Source organism: Leuresthes tenuis, unplaced genomic scaffold (genome assembly GCF_036924035.1).
Source record: "Leuresthes tenuis unplaced genomic scaffold, fLeuTen1.0.hap1 SCAF_5, whole genome shotgun sequence".
NCBI lineage: Eukaryota > Metazoa > Chordata > Actinopteri > Atheriniformes > Atherinopsidae > Leuresthes > Leuresthes tenuis.
Window position 1 is genome coordinate 28,745,783 of NW_027325359.1, and position 15,476 is coordinate 28,761,258.

Sequence of the window (15,476 nt, forward strand, 5' to 3'; positions counted from 1 at the left end):
GCACAGACAGCAGATGGAAGATCCCTTAAATAAGACAGAAACAAAAGGCTTTTTTTAAGTTTTTCTCTTGCACAATAAAAAGGGAAATTGGGCTGAACTGCTCCTGTCCACACTGATGCAATGACCAGGCAGGCGTACAAGCCAGTAGTTGGATTATTAACTAAATAAATAGATAAAGTCAATAGATAAACAAACTGCAGCATGTGAAGCAAGTGGCCTGTATTAAAAACACCCACAGGAAATTATGCCAAAATGTCAGAAATCTGAATCAAAGCAATTTATTATTAATTTTTTTTTAGAAATGACCTCTTTAAAAGTAAGAAACAAAGCAACATAGGAGGGTTGAAAGAGTTACGGACCAAGGAGAACAAATATGTAGCTTTGATTGACAGTGGAAGGCTGCTCCGCTGCCAAAGCTGTGCAGCATTCCCCTTCTGATGCCTCCAACATCTTTGTGAGGCACACCCTTTCTGTTTGTATGACTCATCTATGTTTTTAGCATAATTCAGTTTTAGTAATCCCCCCTGCTTGGTCTGAACCATCATATATGCAGCAGGTCCTAATCAAATCATCTCGACTGAATAGTTCAGTTATTTTTATTCAAAGTCGACAGTCTCATTGTTTTTTCTTACATTTTAATCTTTTTCTTTCTCAAACTCTTTTTCTGTCATGGTCCTCTGAGCACATGAATGCTCGAGGATATGACTTCAAAGCACAGGAAAGGCAAATAAATAGACTTACAGTTTGGTTGGAAATACCTAGAAAATAGAAAACTCTTGAATTCTGATTAATAAATCAGATTATTGAATAACAACTCTGTTATTGTATAATGGATATTTTAGAAAACAGTTATTTACTTATACATTAAGCAGACAGGGAGGAACACAATTGCTCTGATTTAGTTTTACTAGTCAGTTTAGCTGTTTTCACCCAGTTTCACCCGGTCAGTACAGGTTCAAACCATCTTTTACAGATGTTTTCTGACCGCATGGGAGCAATGAAACGAGCTGAAAACACAACACAGACTTAGCACAAAGTATGACACCATATCAAATGTGTTGTCATCTTCTGTCAGTTTTGGTCATTACATTTACAAGATGTTAGAAGAAAATCTAATTATTGTTTTGGAAACGGGAAATCGTTGGAATAACACAGCAAGATAATATGGTTAGAAGTTGAATTACTCCTGCATTTATATGTTCAATGGGACTCAGACTGGCCCAGGCATTAAGAGCATGCCCCACGGTTGGCTTTGAGCCAGAAGTAAAAGAAGAAGCTGGCACATAGAGGAGGAGGAGGAGGAGGAAGAAGAAGGTACGCCATGTTGCATGCATGGCACAGGAGCATCATCTTTTAAGAAATACTCTCCTGCCCACTGCTGTTGTTGCCTGGTTAACTTTGTTTGGCTAAAAATGTTTTGTTCTCTGAAAGAGGGGAAGAAATCGATAAAAAAGGAGGTGGAAATAGGATTGACCTTACCTGCCCTTCAAAGCAGAAGATCTGCTAATAAAGAAGAAGCCTAAATCTGTTCCACTGCTATATCTGACTTTCCTTTTTTGGCTAGTTTATTAAAGTAAGCTAATTATTGTACTTTGACATACATTCATTTCATGGAGCAGTATGCAGTGGACTTTATGAGCCCTAATCTTCACCACCCATTAAAAATATGTATTTTTTTCCGATGACATAGATGTTTTGTATGTGGTTATGAGGAGCAGAAACGCACTGAGAGATTAATCATTCAGTGTGTGCATAAAAAAATTATAAAAACACAAACAAATCAACTTCAGATTCTCCATTACTACAAGGGACAGTGTGCATCTCATGAACATGAACTGGTTCGGTAGTTCTGCTTTTTGCTGCAGAGCAGGAAGTTTACGGTGGTTTTCTGAGAGTCTTTTCACAGGAAAAAGATGACTGTGGTCACAGCAGCATGATGAGGTGTGACAGTGAGCAAAGCAATAAAAAAGTCCACAGAGCCTTTATGAGAGGAGATCTGCAGGGTTGGATACTGTCTGGTTTTTCCACTGTATGACACTACTGACCCTTCAAATTCATTTATTGATAAATTAGTTGCAGATAAAATCCATCCTGTTGTCGGCAGAATTCCAACTTCTCCGTCTCCATGTTATTACGGAATGAAGCTGCAGTTTCCTTCAGTCTCTTTCTCGCTTTTAAACAGTCTAAAGCGCCATGTCTCTCGGCTGACCTGGGAACTCCTCGGGGTCCCCCTGGAAGCAAGAGCTGGAGGAAGTGGCCGGGGACAGGGACGTCTGGGTTTCTCTGCTCAACCTGCTGCCCCCGCGACCCGTCTCCCCGAGAAGCGACAGATGATGGATGGATGGATGGATCTCTGCAGCTTTAAAGCAGTTTTAACTGATGTTTTCCGTCCACATGCAATCAGTAAAATAAACGGTGACGACATTACTGACATGTAAACACAATATATAAGTAATGTCAGAGGATGTAACCACTCCACCCATTGATGAAGCAACATAAGGATGCACTCATCGATCTCTTCAACAGCTGATTGGAAGATGTAAAACGTGATGCAAAATTACACAAAAGTTCAAGTAAATTTATCAAGTTTTGTGCTTCAACAAGTATACTTAGAAAAGATAAAAGTCATAATTCGGTAAAAGAGAATCAGATAAAAACTGCTGTAAGTGGTTTCATTTGTTAGATTTTAAACATTTACAACTTAAAGAATATTAAATATATTAGGATAACTTTAGTTTTTTTATTCGAAAACAAACTTTTGTGATTGGGTATCTGAGCAGGATCAAGCTTATTCAATGTCATATTTAGGCAAAACCAAATGTTTTTAAGGCACTGATCCATTTATAGATCTTTATTGCTTTCCAGAGCATTTATTCTTTCCACTTAAAAGACACAGACTACTTTGTGTCCACAGGTAATCACACATCTGAGGGGAGAAAAATGTGTAATCTTCCTCACACATTGGAGTAAGTCATGGAGTTCCTCAGGGTTCTGTGCTGGGACCGATTCTTTTTACTTCATACATGCTTCCATTTGGTAACATTATTAGACAGCATGGCATAAATTTCCATTGTTATGCTGATGATACTCAGTTGTACCTGTCTATGAAACCAGATGACACCAATAGGTTGGTCAGACTACAAGCCTGTCTTAAAGACATAAAGACCTGGATGACTCAGAAGTGTCTGCTTTTAAATTCAGACAAAACTGAAGTTGTTCTCTTTGGACCTGAGCGCTTCAGGGAGAAATTGTCTAGTTATATAGTTACTCTAGATGGTATTTCCTTGGCTTCTAGTTCTACAGTGAGGAACCTTGGAGTTATTTTTTACCAGAATTTATCATTTGACTCACATCTAAAACTGGTTTCTAGGACTGCCTTCTTTCACCTTCGTAATATTGCTAAAATCAGGAACATCCTGTCTCAGGGTGATGCAGAGAAACTAGTTCATGCATTTGTTACTTCAAGATTGGACTACTGTAATTCCTTATTATTGGGCTGTCCCACATATTGTCTGAAAAGCCTCCAGCTGATCCAAAATGCTGCAGCCAGAGTTCTGATGCAAACTAACAGGAGAGATCATGTTTCTCCAGTTTTAGCTTCTCTTCATTGGCTCCCTGTTAAATTCAGAATAGAATTTAAGATTCTTCTCCTCACATATAAAGCTCTTAATGAGCGAGCTCCATCATATCTTAAATATCTCATTGTAAGATATTTTCCTAACAGAGCACTTCGCTCCCAAACTGCAGGTTTACTTGTTGTTCCCAGAGTTTCTAAAAGTAGAATGGGAGGTAGAGCCTTCAGTTATCAGGCCCCTCTCTTGTGGAATAAGCTGCCAGTAAATGTCCAGGAAGCAGACACCCTCTCCACTTTTAAGATTCGGCTTAAAACTTTCCTTTTTGATAAAGCTTATAGTTAGGGATGGCTCAGGTTATCCTGAAACATCCTATAGTTAAGCTGCTATAGGCTTAGACTGCTGGGGGACCTCATCTGTCACACCTTTCCCCACTTTGCTCTCTTTTTCCCCCTGTATAATTTCTCATATGATATTATGTACATGTGACATTGTTGTGGTTATTAACTTATGTTTCCCTGTTCCAACAGATATCCTTTGAATGGCGTTATGGTGTTTTTCCCCCCTCTTTTCCCTCTTTTCTGTCTTCTCAAACCCCAGCTGGTCGAGGCGGATGGCCACCCTTCCTGAGTCTGGTTCTGCCAGAGGTTTCTTCCTGTTAAAAGGGAGTCGTTCCTTTCCACAGTCGCCACAGGCACGCTCAGGATGGGAGATTGGACTGAAGACAAGTTTCGGTGCAATCTGTTGGTTTCCTTAGCTAGGATATTATTTTTTGAATTGGCTCTAGATGAATTAATTGGATTATGATTACAATGAATTGAATTCCAATTGGCTTGAATTGGACTATATTACTTAAGTGCCTTGAGATGACAATTGTTGTAATCTGGCGCTATATAAATAAAAAATAAATAAATAAAAAAAAAATAAAAAATTGCAAGTGGAAATTTCACAATGTACATGCTCCCACTGGCTCAGATAATGCAAAGCAACTAAACATGCTTCCATAGTTGGGCGGACAACTCACAAATCAACATCACCATATCGTCTGGCTGTGATAATCCCTAAAAAACACTTGTTAAGTGCTTTAAACAAATAACTGGATGATCCAGAATTTTCTTCACTGTTTTTAGAGCCCTGTGATGGACTGGCGACCTGTCCAGGGTGTACCTGCCTCTTGCCCGATGACCGCTGGGGTAGGCTCCAGCCCCCACAACCCGATCGACAGATTAAATGAGTATAGAAAATGGATGGATGGATGTTTTTAGAGACAAGGCAGAAAAATCTGTGCCCAGTTTCAGTTCATCATGTTAAAAACCTTTTTATGGACTCGGACCTGAACTTTAACTTGAACTTCAGCCATATCAAGTCACTTATGAGGTTTGCATACTATCACCAGGTGAATATATTAAGGATTAAAGGACTAATGTGTCACAGTGATGTACAAAAGCTGAATAAACTGGATTATGTAACACAGTCAGTGGGGTTACATGGAACTGAAAACAATTGGATTAATGGCTAAATTACAATAAGACTGAGTTATTAAGTTAATGTATTCACCTTAGTCTGACTAAAAATTGGACCGGATCGGGTTACTTGCAGTCGGATTAAGACCCCTAGATAACTCGGTTGATAGTCACACTAAACGTGCATGTAGACTGTGAAGCATGTGTTGAATTGGAGTTTGCGTTCTGCGCATGCTCGACATTTTTTTCCTGGGATGGTGACCTGGAAGTGGAAGGAGATGATATTCCCGTTGTTGTTGCCGCCGTCGGAAAGAAACAAACAACGCGGGGACATAGCTTCATCTTGCTCTTCGTTCGCCATCTTTCTCGAATGCCTTAGTTTGTTGTTGTTGGTCAACCGGAAGTGGCTCTATTAGCGAAATGGGTAGAGCGCCACCTATCGTACGTATCGTATGACATGCTTTGTGCCAATGATTCCATTTATTCACCGCCATGTATACTTGGATAATTGCCCTTGCTCAGATAAGGCGCATAACCCAACTATAGCTATAATCAAGTTAATCTCATCATGTAGACCCACTGAGTGTATGAACTGGTCTGCCTGAAAGATGGATCAGACATCTGATTCAGAACGCTGCAGCTCGAGTCCTCACGAAGACCAGGAAAGTGCATCATATCACTCCGGTCGTGACGTCTCTACGTTGGCTTCCTGTTCATCAAAGAGCTGATTTCAGAATACTGCAGTTAGTTTATAAGGCTTTATTTGGTTTAGGGCCAAAGCACATCTCAGATCTTCTGATACACGATGAACCGTCAGGAACTCTCAGGTCTTCAGGAACAGGTTTGCTTTCTGTTCCCAGAGTTAGAATTAAACATGGAGAAGCTGCTCAGTTTTTATCCACCAGGTATGTGGACCGAACCCCCAGAGAACTACAGGTCTGCCTCAAATCCAGCTTCTCTTAAATCAAACCTCAACACTTTCCTGTTCACCACTGAATTTAATTAACTGCTTTAATCTAATTAGAGGACTTGTTAATAACTTTCATTGCCTTGCACCCCTTCGCTTTACTTTGTTACTAAAGTTTTTGTTTAAACGCTATAAATCGTTTTTGAATTGCGCTTTGCTGATTATCAGTAGTAACACCTAAAGGTATAATTTGGGATTTATTTTTTTGTCTGAATTAATGCATTTCTATCTCATTTGCAAACTTAAATATAAAATTTCAGAACACTTGTAATTCAGAAATAGGACTTCATGTAAGTAATAAACTGGGTTTTCAAGCAGATTTGAAATGAGTGAACTTTTACAGATGTCCATGAAGCCGAGAAGAGTCGTATTTCACTCATTTTTCAGACCAATTATTCATGCAAAAGTATTGTGTTATTCGTCTTATTTCTTGATTATTATACACCTGTATGAAAAACTCAAAAGTAATTCTATGATGATTCAGAATTGGTTTTGTCTTAGTCCGATTAAAGTTCATGTCTCTGGAAATTTACAAACCGTTTAACACGTTTTCAGCTCAGTGGTCTTGTTTGTCTTACATTACCAAGGACTGAAGTTTCATTGTGATGGGACTTTTTCACACTTGACACAGTATGCTAATGTTAGGAGTTAGCGTTTCTCCCCTGTTAATCAAAAGCAGAAGGACTACTACAAGCTGTTTCACTTCCTCTTGATTTGCCCCTTAAGAGAGACCAAACAAAACTTTTTTTTTGTTTTAACCTCGAAATAGATTTTAAATATCAGCCTACCTTCAGCTTTAAACACATTGGCATTCATAGGTGTTATGACATTAAGAAAAAGAGGAAATTAAGTGAAAAATTAAGTCAGTCAGGCATTTTCACTTACCTAACATTTGAGGACAACCACAGTGACCACTTACCACTAATTCACAATGGAATTAACGTCACGAATGGTTGTTACACCCATTATTCCCACACATACTTTGACTGGAGCACACTAACGACCTCTGAAAATGCTGAAAAACGACACACGACACAGATAGAGAGGGAAAGTTCTTTTGATTTCCTTAAAAAAGCAGAAGAAAACAAGCAGTTTGTCGGAGAAGCTTAAAAAGAGAAAAGCTATCCATCGCTCTGCCACATTACAGAGACCAAGTTTGACAAATCAATCAAGAAGCAAACCTCGCCAAAGACAAGAACCAATTAAAAAAAACATGAAATTAGAGAAAACATAAACTAGGAAAGGATAGCAAAGTGAGGCATCACTTCTACTTAGACTACAAGCCTGAAGCGTTATCACAGTACATGCAGCAATGCAAGCTAAGAGCTGGACTTCCCGACTGACTGCTGAACAACGCTGTCCTCAATGTGACACAAAAGGGGCAACTTTTGTAATAAAAAATTTAACAAAATGCGCAAATCTTCCCAGGTAAGCAGTCAGAAACTGACCCATTGATTTGTTTTGGACTATCGATCCATATGTATGTAAAAAAAGAAAGCACAAATTAGATTTTTTTTAGAATCTATAACATCTTCTACAGCTATGAAACACTGCATTCAGCATCTTTATCATTGTAACTTAATGAAAAGCTGGGTAGTTATTAGGGTAATCTAATTGTTGGTTTTGGTTGGTTGGTTTCTAAGTGTTGGTTTTGAAATGGTTCAAATCCGACTAATTGCCCTGCTGAGGCTGTGATTATTATTCAGAGACTGTGGTTGGCCAATTATGGTAGCTTGATTGTCGTTAGCGACAGCGTTATGAGGACAGAAACTGGGTGGAAGGCGGCAATGCTGATGGTGTCCAGAATGACCGACAATTGAGGGAAAATGTAACAGACAGAAAGCCAAGACTGCCATAAATGTGAGTTTTGAGTTGACTACAACAGCCAACAGGCAGTAGGCAGGTGCGATTTGATCAATTGTAATAGATCCAAGGTCAGATGGAAAAACACTGATTGTGTTTACGAGTGAAGAGGCTGGGATATATATGAAAGCTATTAAACTTTTAGCCTCTCTCAATCCAGGACAACCAGGGAAGGGCTTTATCGATTAATGTTAATAATTTCACAGGTTTTCCTGTTCCGTTATATGCAGATGACACTGTTCTTTATTCATCTCAATTTGTGGTCACAAATTTGAACCCGCCTGCACTCGCAGCCTTTCCCTTCATTGATTAACTGCCTGAAACTTTATCACCAGGTGTCCCATTTCTAAACATCCTGTTTTCAAATTCTTCAAGATATATCTAACCTTTACTGTTTAGATGACCTTGTTCACCATTAGTCTTTGAAATATCTTGCACCTTTAGCCTCTCAGGACACATAAATAATCCCTTTTTGCTGCTGCCGGAACGTGGACACCAGCATCTACAGTTTGTTTACAGGTTAAAGTAGTTTTTTATCTTCCAAACAAAGGTTTGCATCATCAGAGATTAGTAGGTCTTTATGTTATGTTTAGTCAGTTCAGCTTGGCATGATTCTACTTTTCCATTGTTGATTTTATTTAGTAAATGTTGGTTTTGTGTCTCTATTCCTTATATATTCATCTTAATTCACTGTTAATTTGTATGTTTTTGTGTTTGAGGACCTCGTCAGAGACATGACGAGGCACCTCAAGGGGTTTATCTTTCCATTTAATTCTTAAATAAATATTCTGTAGTCCTAGATAACTAAAAACTAACAATCACTAACATAACTAACAGTCACTGTGTATAGAGTAAATTTGCAACTGTGAATTTAAAAATCATGACTGATGATTCTATCGCAGAGTAGGAGGCATAGAAATGAAACTAAACCACTCATTGTATGCAATATATAGTTTAGCCATTGGTGGTACTACTGAGCAGCTGATTTTAGATCATTTGTATTGACTTTAAAGCTCCACAAACCAGCATTTTTACAGGCCTTATGGTTTAAAAATGTATGAATTGAAAAAGGATGCTAATATGGTCAATTAGGTCTCTTCATGCTTTTGGATTTTTTTTTTCTACCTTCAATTGTCATTTCCTTTTGATGTTCAGTTGCGCTTAGAGTTGGATGACGCATTGCTACCATCTCCCATCCGATCAAAACAATAAATATAATGGAAATGGAAGCTGTCATCTTGCATTAGTGATGTAGTTTGACTCTAAGTGGAGACGCCTAAATGTGGGTTACAGTCTTGACTGACATTGACACTTGTGGCGTGATTAAAGACAACTAGGTAACCAGCAAGCTACATTTGCTGTAATTATGCCACAGTCAAATATGGATCCCATTTTCAAAATATTTCGACTTCATGTTTGTGGACCTGTCCCCTTAGCTTTGTTTAGTGTCTCTGGTTTGAAGCAGCAGGGGACATTTTCTGGGAGCTTTGACAAAATTAGAAACAAGGTTTATTGCATTCAAGCGACCCTGCAGTAATACTGAAATGAAAATAGCTTTACTGGAATCTCACTTGAGCTTTGTGGCTCTCCACCCATGTGATTAATTCTGATACTCTTTGTTCCCACTGCTAATTTAACACCTGAGTAATTAAAAAAAAATCATGGTCCTTTCACACTGTCTTGATGATTTAAAGCTGGGGCTCTGGGACAGCTAGAATTTTATGCCGTGACATTTAAATCAAAAATATGCAAAACAAAAGGCAATCCTATTTATGAAATGAATGACATCCACATTCCAGCTTTTAAGAATACGATTTATCACATTAGTCGCGCTGTTTAACTCTCCATGCTAATTAAGTGTTCAGCAGTACTTAGGTTTCCCGTAATAAATCGTTTACAGTTTCGTCGTGATGGTCATTAAATAATCTTCTACATCGTCTCCCCCTGAGACTGCATCTGATTTACCTGCAGATCTGATTCTCATGGATACCATAGCACCTTTCTGTCTTATACTGCGGTGTAGAGACATGACTTTTTAAGGGATTTGTTCTCATTTGTTCAGCTTAATGTAAGCACACAAGCGGTGATTTGCAACATAAAATAGATAAACATGGTTTAGGAAAGTACATAAACAAATCTTAGTAATAACAATATATCATCAGATTACATAAGTCATAAAGGGACATGTGTGACAGCAGATATGTGAGCAGCCAGGTGACCTGTGGAGTCATACTGAGAATAAAAAAAAAACTCCCAGATGTTTCTGGTTTTGACACATAACACACACTCATGCACACACAGTCTCATAGTTGTACTGAAAGTCTACATTTCTACTGCTAAAGTATAAGACAGTGATTTGTCCAAATAAACACACATACACACATACACACACACATATATAATTGTTGAAAGTGACAATTCACTCCTCTCAAGTGATCTAGAAACAGGCAGATAGTTACAAAACAGTTGTAAACATTGTTCACCGTGCAGACCATGGAAATCAATCAGTATCTGAAAACCTAAACTATTTCTGAAGTGCACGTTTTATTCAGAAAAACAAGCATCAAAGATTGTTTTACAGACATCTCTGAGAGAAATATACAGCAGGATTTTGGTTGTTGTCGAATGTTGACTGATGAGAGCATGGACATGATCCACCGATTCCCAGAATGCTGAAACATCTATCTGGAGCTTTTTCTGCCAACACGTGTTAAGTGATGAGAAGTTAACATTAGTTAACCACTCCCACCCTGAAGGTCCCTGTATCAGGACCACATTACTGAAAATGGCACATTCAATGAGGCCTGTTAATACTATGATGGCTGCAGAGAATGTAGACGGGTTTTCAGAACTTGTTCAGTAACATCGGTGCCACTGAGACATTGGTTTAAGGCTTTTTTTTATTTACTCATGAATTTAACTTTAATAATAGAGTGAAAATCATATTTTCTAGAACTCCTCAGATCTCAATTCGTCCTGGGCAGTGTCTCCCAGTCCTGGTCCTCGGACCTCACTGCCCTAAATGTTTCACAGGTTTCCCTCCTCCAACGGACCCGATTCAAATCTGGATCTTTACCAGGCCTCCGCAGAGCTCAATGGAGAGCTACTGAGCTGTCCTATTTATATGAATCGGGTACGTTGGAGCAAGAAAAAAACATGTAAAACACACAGGGCAGGAGGGCCAGAGGACCAGGATTTGGGAAACACTGGTCCTGGTGATGGAGACAGAATGACTTATTAAGTATTTTGTATTAGAAAAGTGGGACTCATCGGTTGTAGAGCTGTCACTGAATAAACTGGATATGGAAAAATTCAAAAACAGCAAACGGATTAAAGGGCTAACGCACAAATATTCGCTCGTTGAAAAAGGAAATAACACATTACCCATCAGAAAAGAAATAAGTGAATGAATAACCCTCAGTTTAGTTCACTGAAAGGGCATTTCCACCCACGTAGAACCGGTTTCGGTCTGGATTCTTAACCTAAATTTGGAAAATTACACGTCTGCTATCCTGATGTGCCGATGAGTTGTTTTATGTAGAACTACCTACACTGGTAGAATGAACCATTTGTCAAACGTCGCTTCACCATAAGCTTAAACCAATCAGATCAATAAGGTGGAACCAGCTGGTAAAATCAAACTCTGGTGGAAGCACAGCCAAGAGATGCCACCTGTCATCTTCTTCCAGTGATCTCTACTTCTGACATGACCACTACCATCTCCAACTCGTCACATACTGATACTTGGTTCAGGGCCCTTCGTGTCAGTTTTGTATTGCCGGTTATCTTTCTGCAAACGTTAGACTCGTGTTACAGTCCACTCTTGGTGCAGCTGTATTTAACTTATTTTGTCTTGAATTCAACTTCCTTTGCTCTACTGCTGCACTACTTTGTTAAAAGTACCACATTTCCCACATTGTCAAGGTGGCGTTTCATGTTGTCTCTAAACGTGATGCTTTGGGGGCACCCTGTGCATTCGAAACAGACGCAGCGGGCTCCTGACTGAGGTTTGAATCTGCGCCGACTGTTGTCACTCATTAGACTCTGACTGGTCCTATCCTCTCTGCCTTGGCCACAAACGAGATGGATTCTCCTCATGATTCCAATCTCATTCATTTCAGCTCCTCAAGGTAACAAAGAAAAATGCCTGTTGTTATGGCGATGCAGCTGTTCCACCATAAATGAACAGAATGACACAAATCAAGTTTGGTTTGCTTCATGAAACCTGGGTTTGTCACTGATCCGGAGTCAGAACTTTACTGGTGCTACAGAGGTTTTGTTACAAAAGCCTCCGTTGGATTGAAATCACCTTTAAGCTCACTAATGTCAGCACATTTTCTTGTGTATCATTTTGCAACCTTTTTCCTAACAGAACTGCTGCATGTGGCTGCATTTCAGCTGAAAGTCCTTTCATCTTTTAAGTTCGAGGTATCACTTAGCAAAACATCCAATCAGCTCATCAAAACCAGCGTTTTCTACAGCGAACACAGTTCAGTATCAACACACTGCCCTTTACACAGCTCCGGTTTGTCACCCTGGTCTGTGTGGCTCTGTTACAGACTGGGAGTTTGAATGGATTTAGTTGGAGTTATGGGGAGCATCTGCCTCGGCAGTATCTGAAGTCCAATCATTGTATAAACACACTATCAGACACACACAGGTGAGAGCAAGGTGTGTTTAAACTGAAGCTTATTGTGAGAGTTTAACTGTGCAGATGTCAGATTAAATCAAATCTAAAATAAACTCACTCAGTTTTTAAAACTGCTTAAAGGCAACTTTAGTGATTTAAAGATTAAGTAGCGTGTTTTTATGATGTCACCTTTTAAAAACGACTTTACTTCTTTGTATTTAATCAAAGATAATTTAAGAGGAAAATGTCTGAGATGTCAGGTCACGGTAAAAGTATCAAAGTATGAAAACGTAATGACATGACATGCGCTCCCTTTAGCATTACACACCTAAACTGGGTGGAAGATGAGGCTCAGGCAGGTTTTCTTAAACACTCAGTTAAGTCACTCAATGATGGGCTCTTCCAAACAGAAGCGCAGCACATTAAGGGTTAAATTGAGGTGACTTCAATTTGCACGCATCCTGGACTGTTTATAAGCCAGAATACTTCAATATTTTGCCTTTTAAAAAACTTTTCAGGCAGTAGGTAGATGATGGAAATGAGATTTGACTGTGAACAGAACATTTTTTGCCGTCTTTGAAGCAGATATTTGAGCAACATATGTGCAAGATATGATTTCAACTCTGCCTCTTTTAGCTGTTTTTTGTTTTTCTGCAGCTCTCAATCTGTGAAAGCTAGTTTTGCTCCCAGTCTGAACACACCTTCAGCTGTATCTTTAGGTAGTTTTACACTCCACTGTGCATTTGTGGATGCTGATCTGATTATCATGTATTTATGTGTCTTTGGGACTGTTTTGATCTACACGATGTGTGCTTTGATGTTGCACAACATGTGGGTGTTTTAAATGTTCCAGAGTAAAGAGGTTTTGCAGTTGTGTCTCTCAGCGTTGGGCAACTCGCTGTGCTCAAAGCAAAAACCAGACCTGATCCTGTTCCAATAACACTAAGACATGCTCACAACACAGTGATGGCTGTTTAATCATCCCCCGAAGCCCTCTGTGCACGAGGGGGTGAGTAGTGTAAATCTTCCACTTTCTGTGAACATCACTGTGTGTCACATGCACAAATGCCAAACTGGCATTCAGACTCACAAGTGTGTGTGTTCAGGGCAAAATGCTCCTTGATGCATCCAATCTCAAGTAAGCATGTATCAAGCTGTTATATTAGTGCTGTAAACGGAAACCATTTCCCATCATGCATCAGCAAAGTTTCAGCAAAAAGGGTTTTCTAATTTTTACCAGCAATGGCTGAAAAACATGCTGTAAGCATCACATTGCATCAAACAAACAACCTCTTCCTGTGGTTTCATGTCCCTTTATACAACATATCTTCTTAGAAACATACCATTTAGTATTAAACAGGCATTTAAACTCCCTATCATATAAAAAGTGTTGTGGCAACAATAGAAATTGTATTTCATTTTTCTTCTTTTAGAAAGACTTGTTTTGTTATATATATATATTTTTTTTTTTTAGAAAAAAAAGACACTTGTTGAGGTTCCTGGGACCGACGTGGGGGCAGTAAGGTGAACGACTGACAGCAGAACCGACCAGTAGCCTTTCAGGAAGAAGCACGACACAAGGACACAGACGGTCAGTGTAAAGGCCAGTCAGTAGCTGTATGCTTCACTTCAATCATGTATTTTCCTCTTATACACTAAACAATGAGCATCCAACTGTCCCTGAAGGTAGAATCATAAAAAATCAAATAAAATCCACTACGACTAAAACAGATCTGATAGAAGGAGTGTGTGTATTGGCTACATGAAACTCTTCACTGTAAGTAAAACCCTCTGGATTAAGTTCAGCAGGGAGCGCTGGAGAAGAGGCCAGGTGATATTCAACAGTCTAAAAAGTCAGTCTCCTGTGGTTGTTGCAGTATTTAGTGTTTCTAAAAGTGAGGGGGATTTACCCAGGAAGATGAATATCTTTCTGGCTTCCAAATTTGAACTCCCCCAGCTTATCTTTACCTTCCAGAGTGTTCCTCTTTCATATCTCTCCTCAGCTTCCCCTCTCATCTTCCTTCTTCTGTCCTCTGAGTGCACCTCCACTGATTCATCTATCGCCTCTCTGTCCCTTCAATCTTCGTTCATGCTGCTCCATATCTCTAAACTCATAATGTCTTCCTCTCCTCTTGGTCGTTTGTCGTTCCTCCATGGCAGTATTTGAAAAATAAAAACTCAGGTGGTCAATCTAAGGCTCCTCTTCCCCGGTGGAAACAGCCAGCCGCATGGCCACAGACAGGTGGTCGGTGAGGCCGGCCAACTGGGTGACAAAGCTGAAGTCCTCCATTTCCTGCAAGATGAAGACAAGAAATGAACCACTGCGATGAACCATCACGACCTCATGAAATTCACATTTTAGTCAGCAGACTTTTAAAGCTCCGAACTGTCTTCCTTAACTTCTACATGATATTTTTGTCATGTGTCTGACCATGAAGAAAGAGGCGTTTATCACTGAGAAGGTTGCAACAAGACAGGTGGAAGGATGAGGCCTGTGGACTGCGGGTCGCACCAGAAGGACAATATCCTGGATGCACCGCCTCTCTTCTAACCCGTCCTTCAGTTTGCTGTGTTGTGAATGGAGGAGAGCTACATTTTCACACTGGTCATCATCCCGAACACGTTGAAGAAGCTTCAAACGAACCGGTTTGAATAAAAACGATCTAGGCGGAGTAATGACAGACAGAGAGCAGCGCTCCACTTACCTCTGTGCACTGCTTTATTTTTCTTTTGAGAAGAGAAGAGACGGAGCAAGGAGAAAGTGAGAAAAGGTGGAGTCATTTAAACCACACGCCTGAATCGTAAGATCTGCTTTTTTGGCCAATTTATCAAAGTAAATCAATTAAAACACTTCAGAATACATTAAGCAGTGTTTTTATTTAATTGGGTCACTTATGAATGAGGATAAAGATGCGTTTTAATCTTGAGCCCTCAGTAAATGGGTTTTATTACAGATGTTGCTGCTGTGACTTGAGTTTGTT

General features: G+C 39.5%; 1 protein-coding gene across 1 annotated transcript in view; it reads right to left on the reverse strand.

Moving 5' to 3' along the window:
* Window positions 1-7,043: 7,043 nt before the first annotated feature.
* The window catches only part of smpd3 (sphingomyelin phosphodiesterase 3), an 82,633-nt gene continuing 74,200 nt past the window's right edge, over window positions 7,044-15,476 (reverse strand). Inside the window, exon 10 of the mRNA XM_072386575.1 lies at window positions 7,044-14,788. Coding sequence (XP_072242676.1) covers window positions 14,687-14,788 — 102 coding nt within the window. The 3' untranslated portion in view covers window positions 7,044-14,686. The remainder of the gene's footprint in view (window positions 14,789-15,476) is intronic.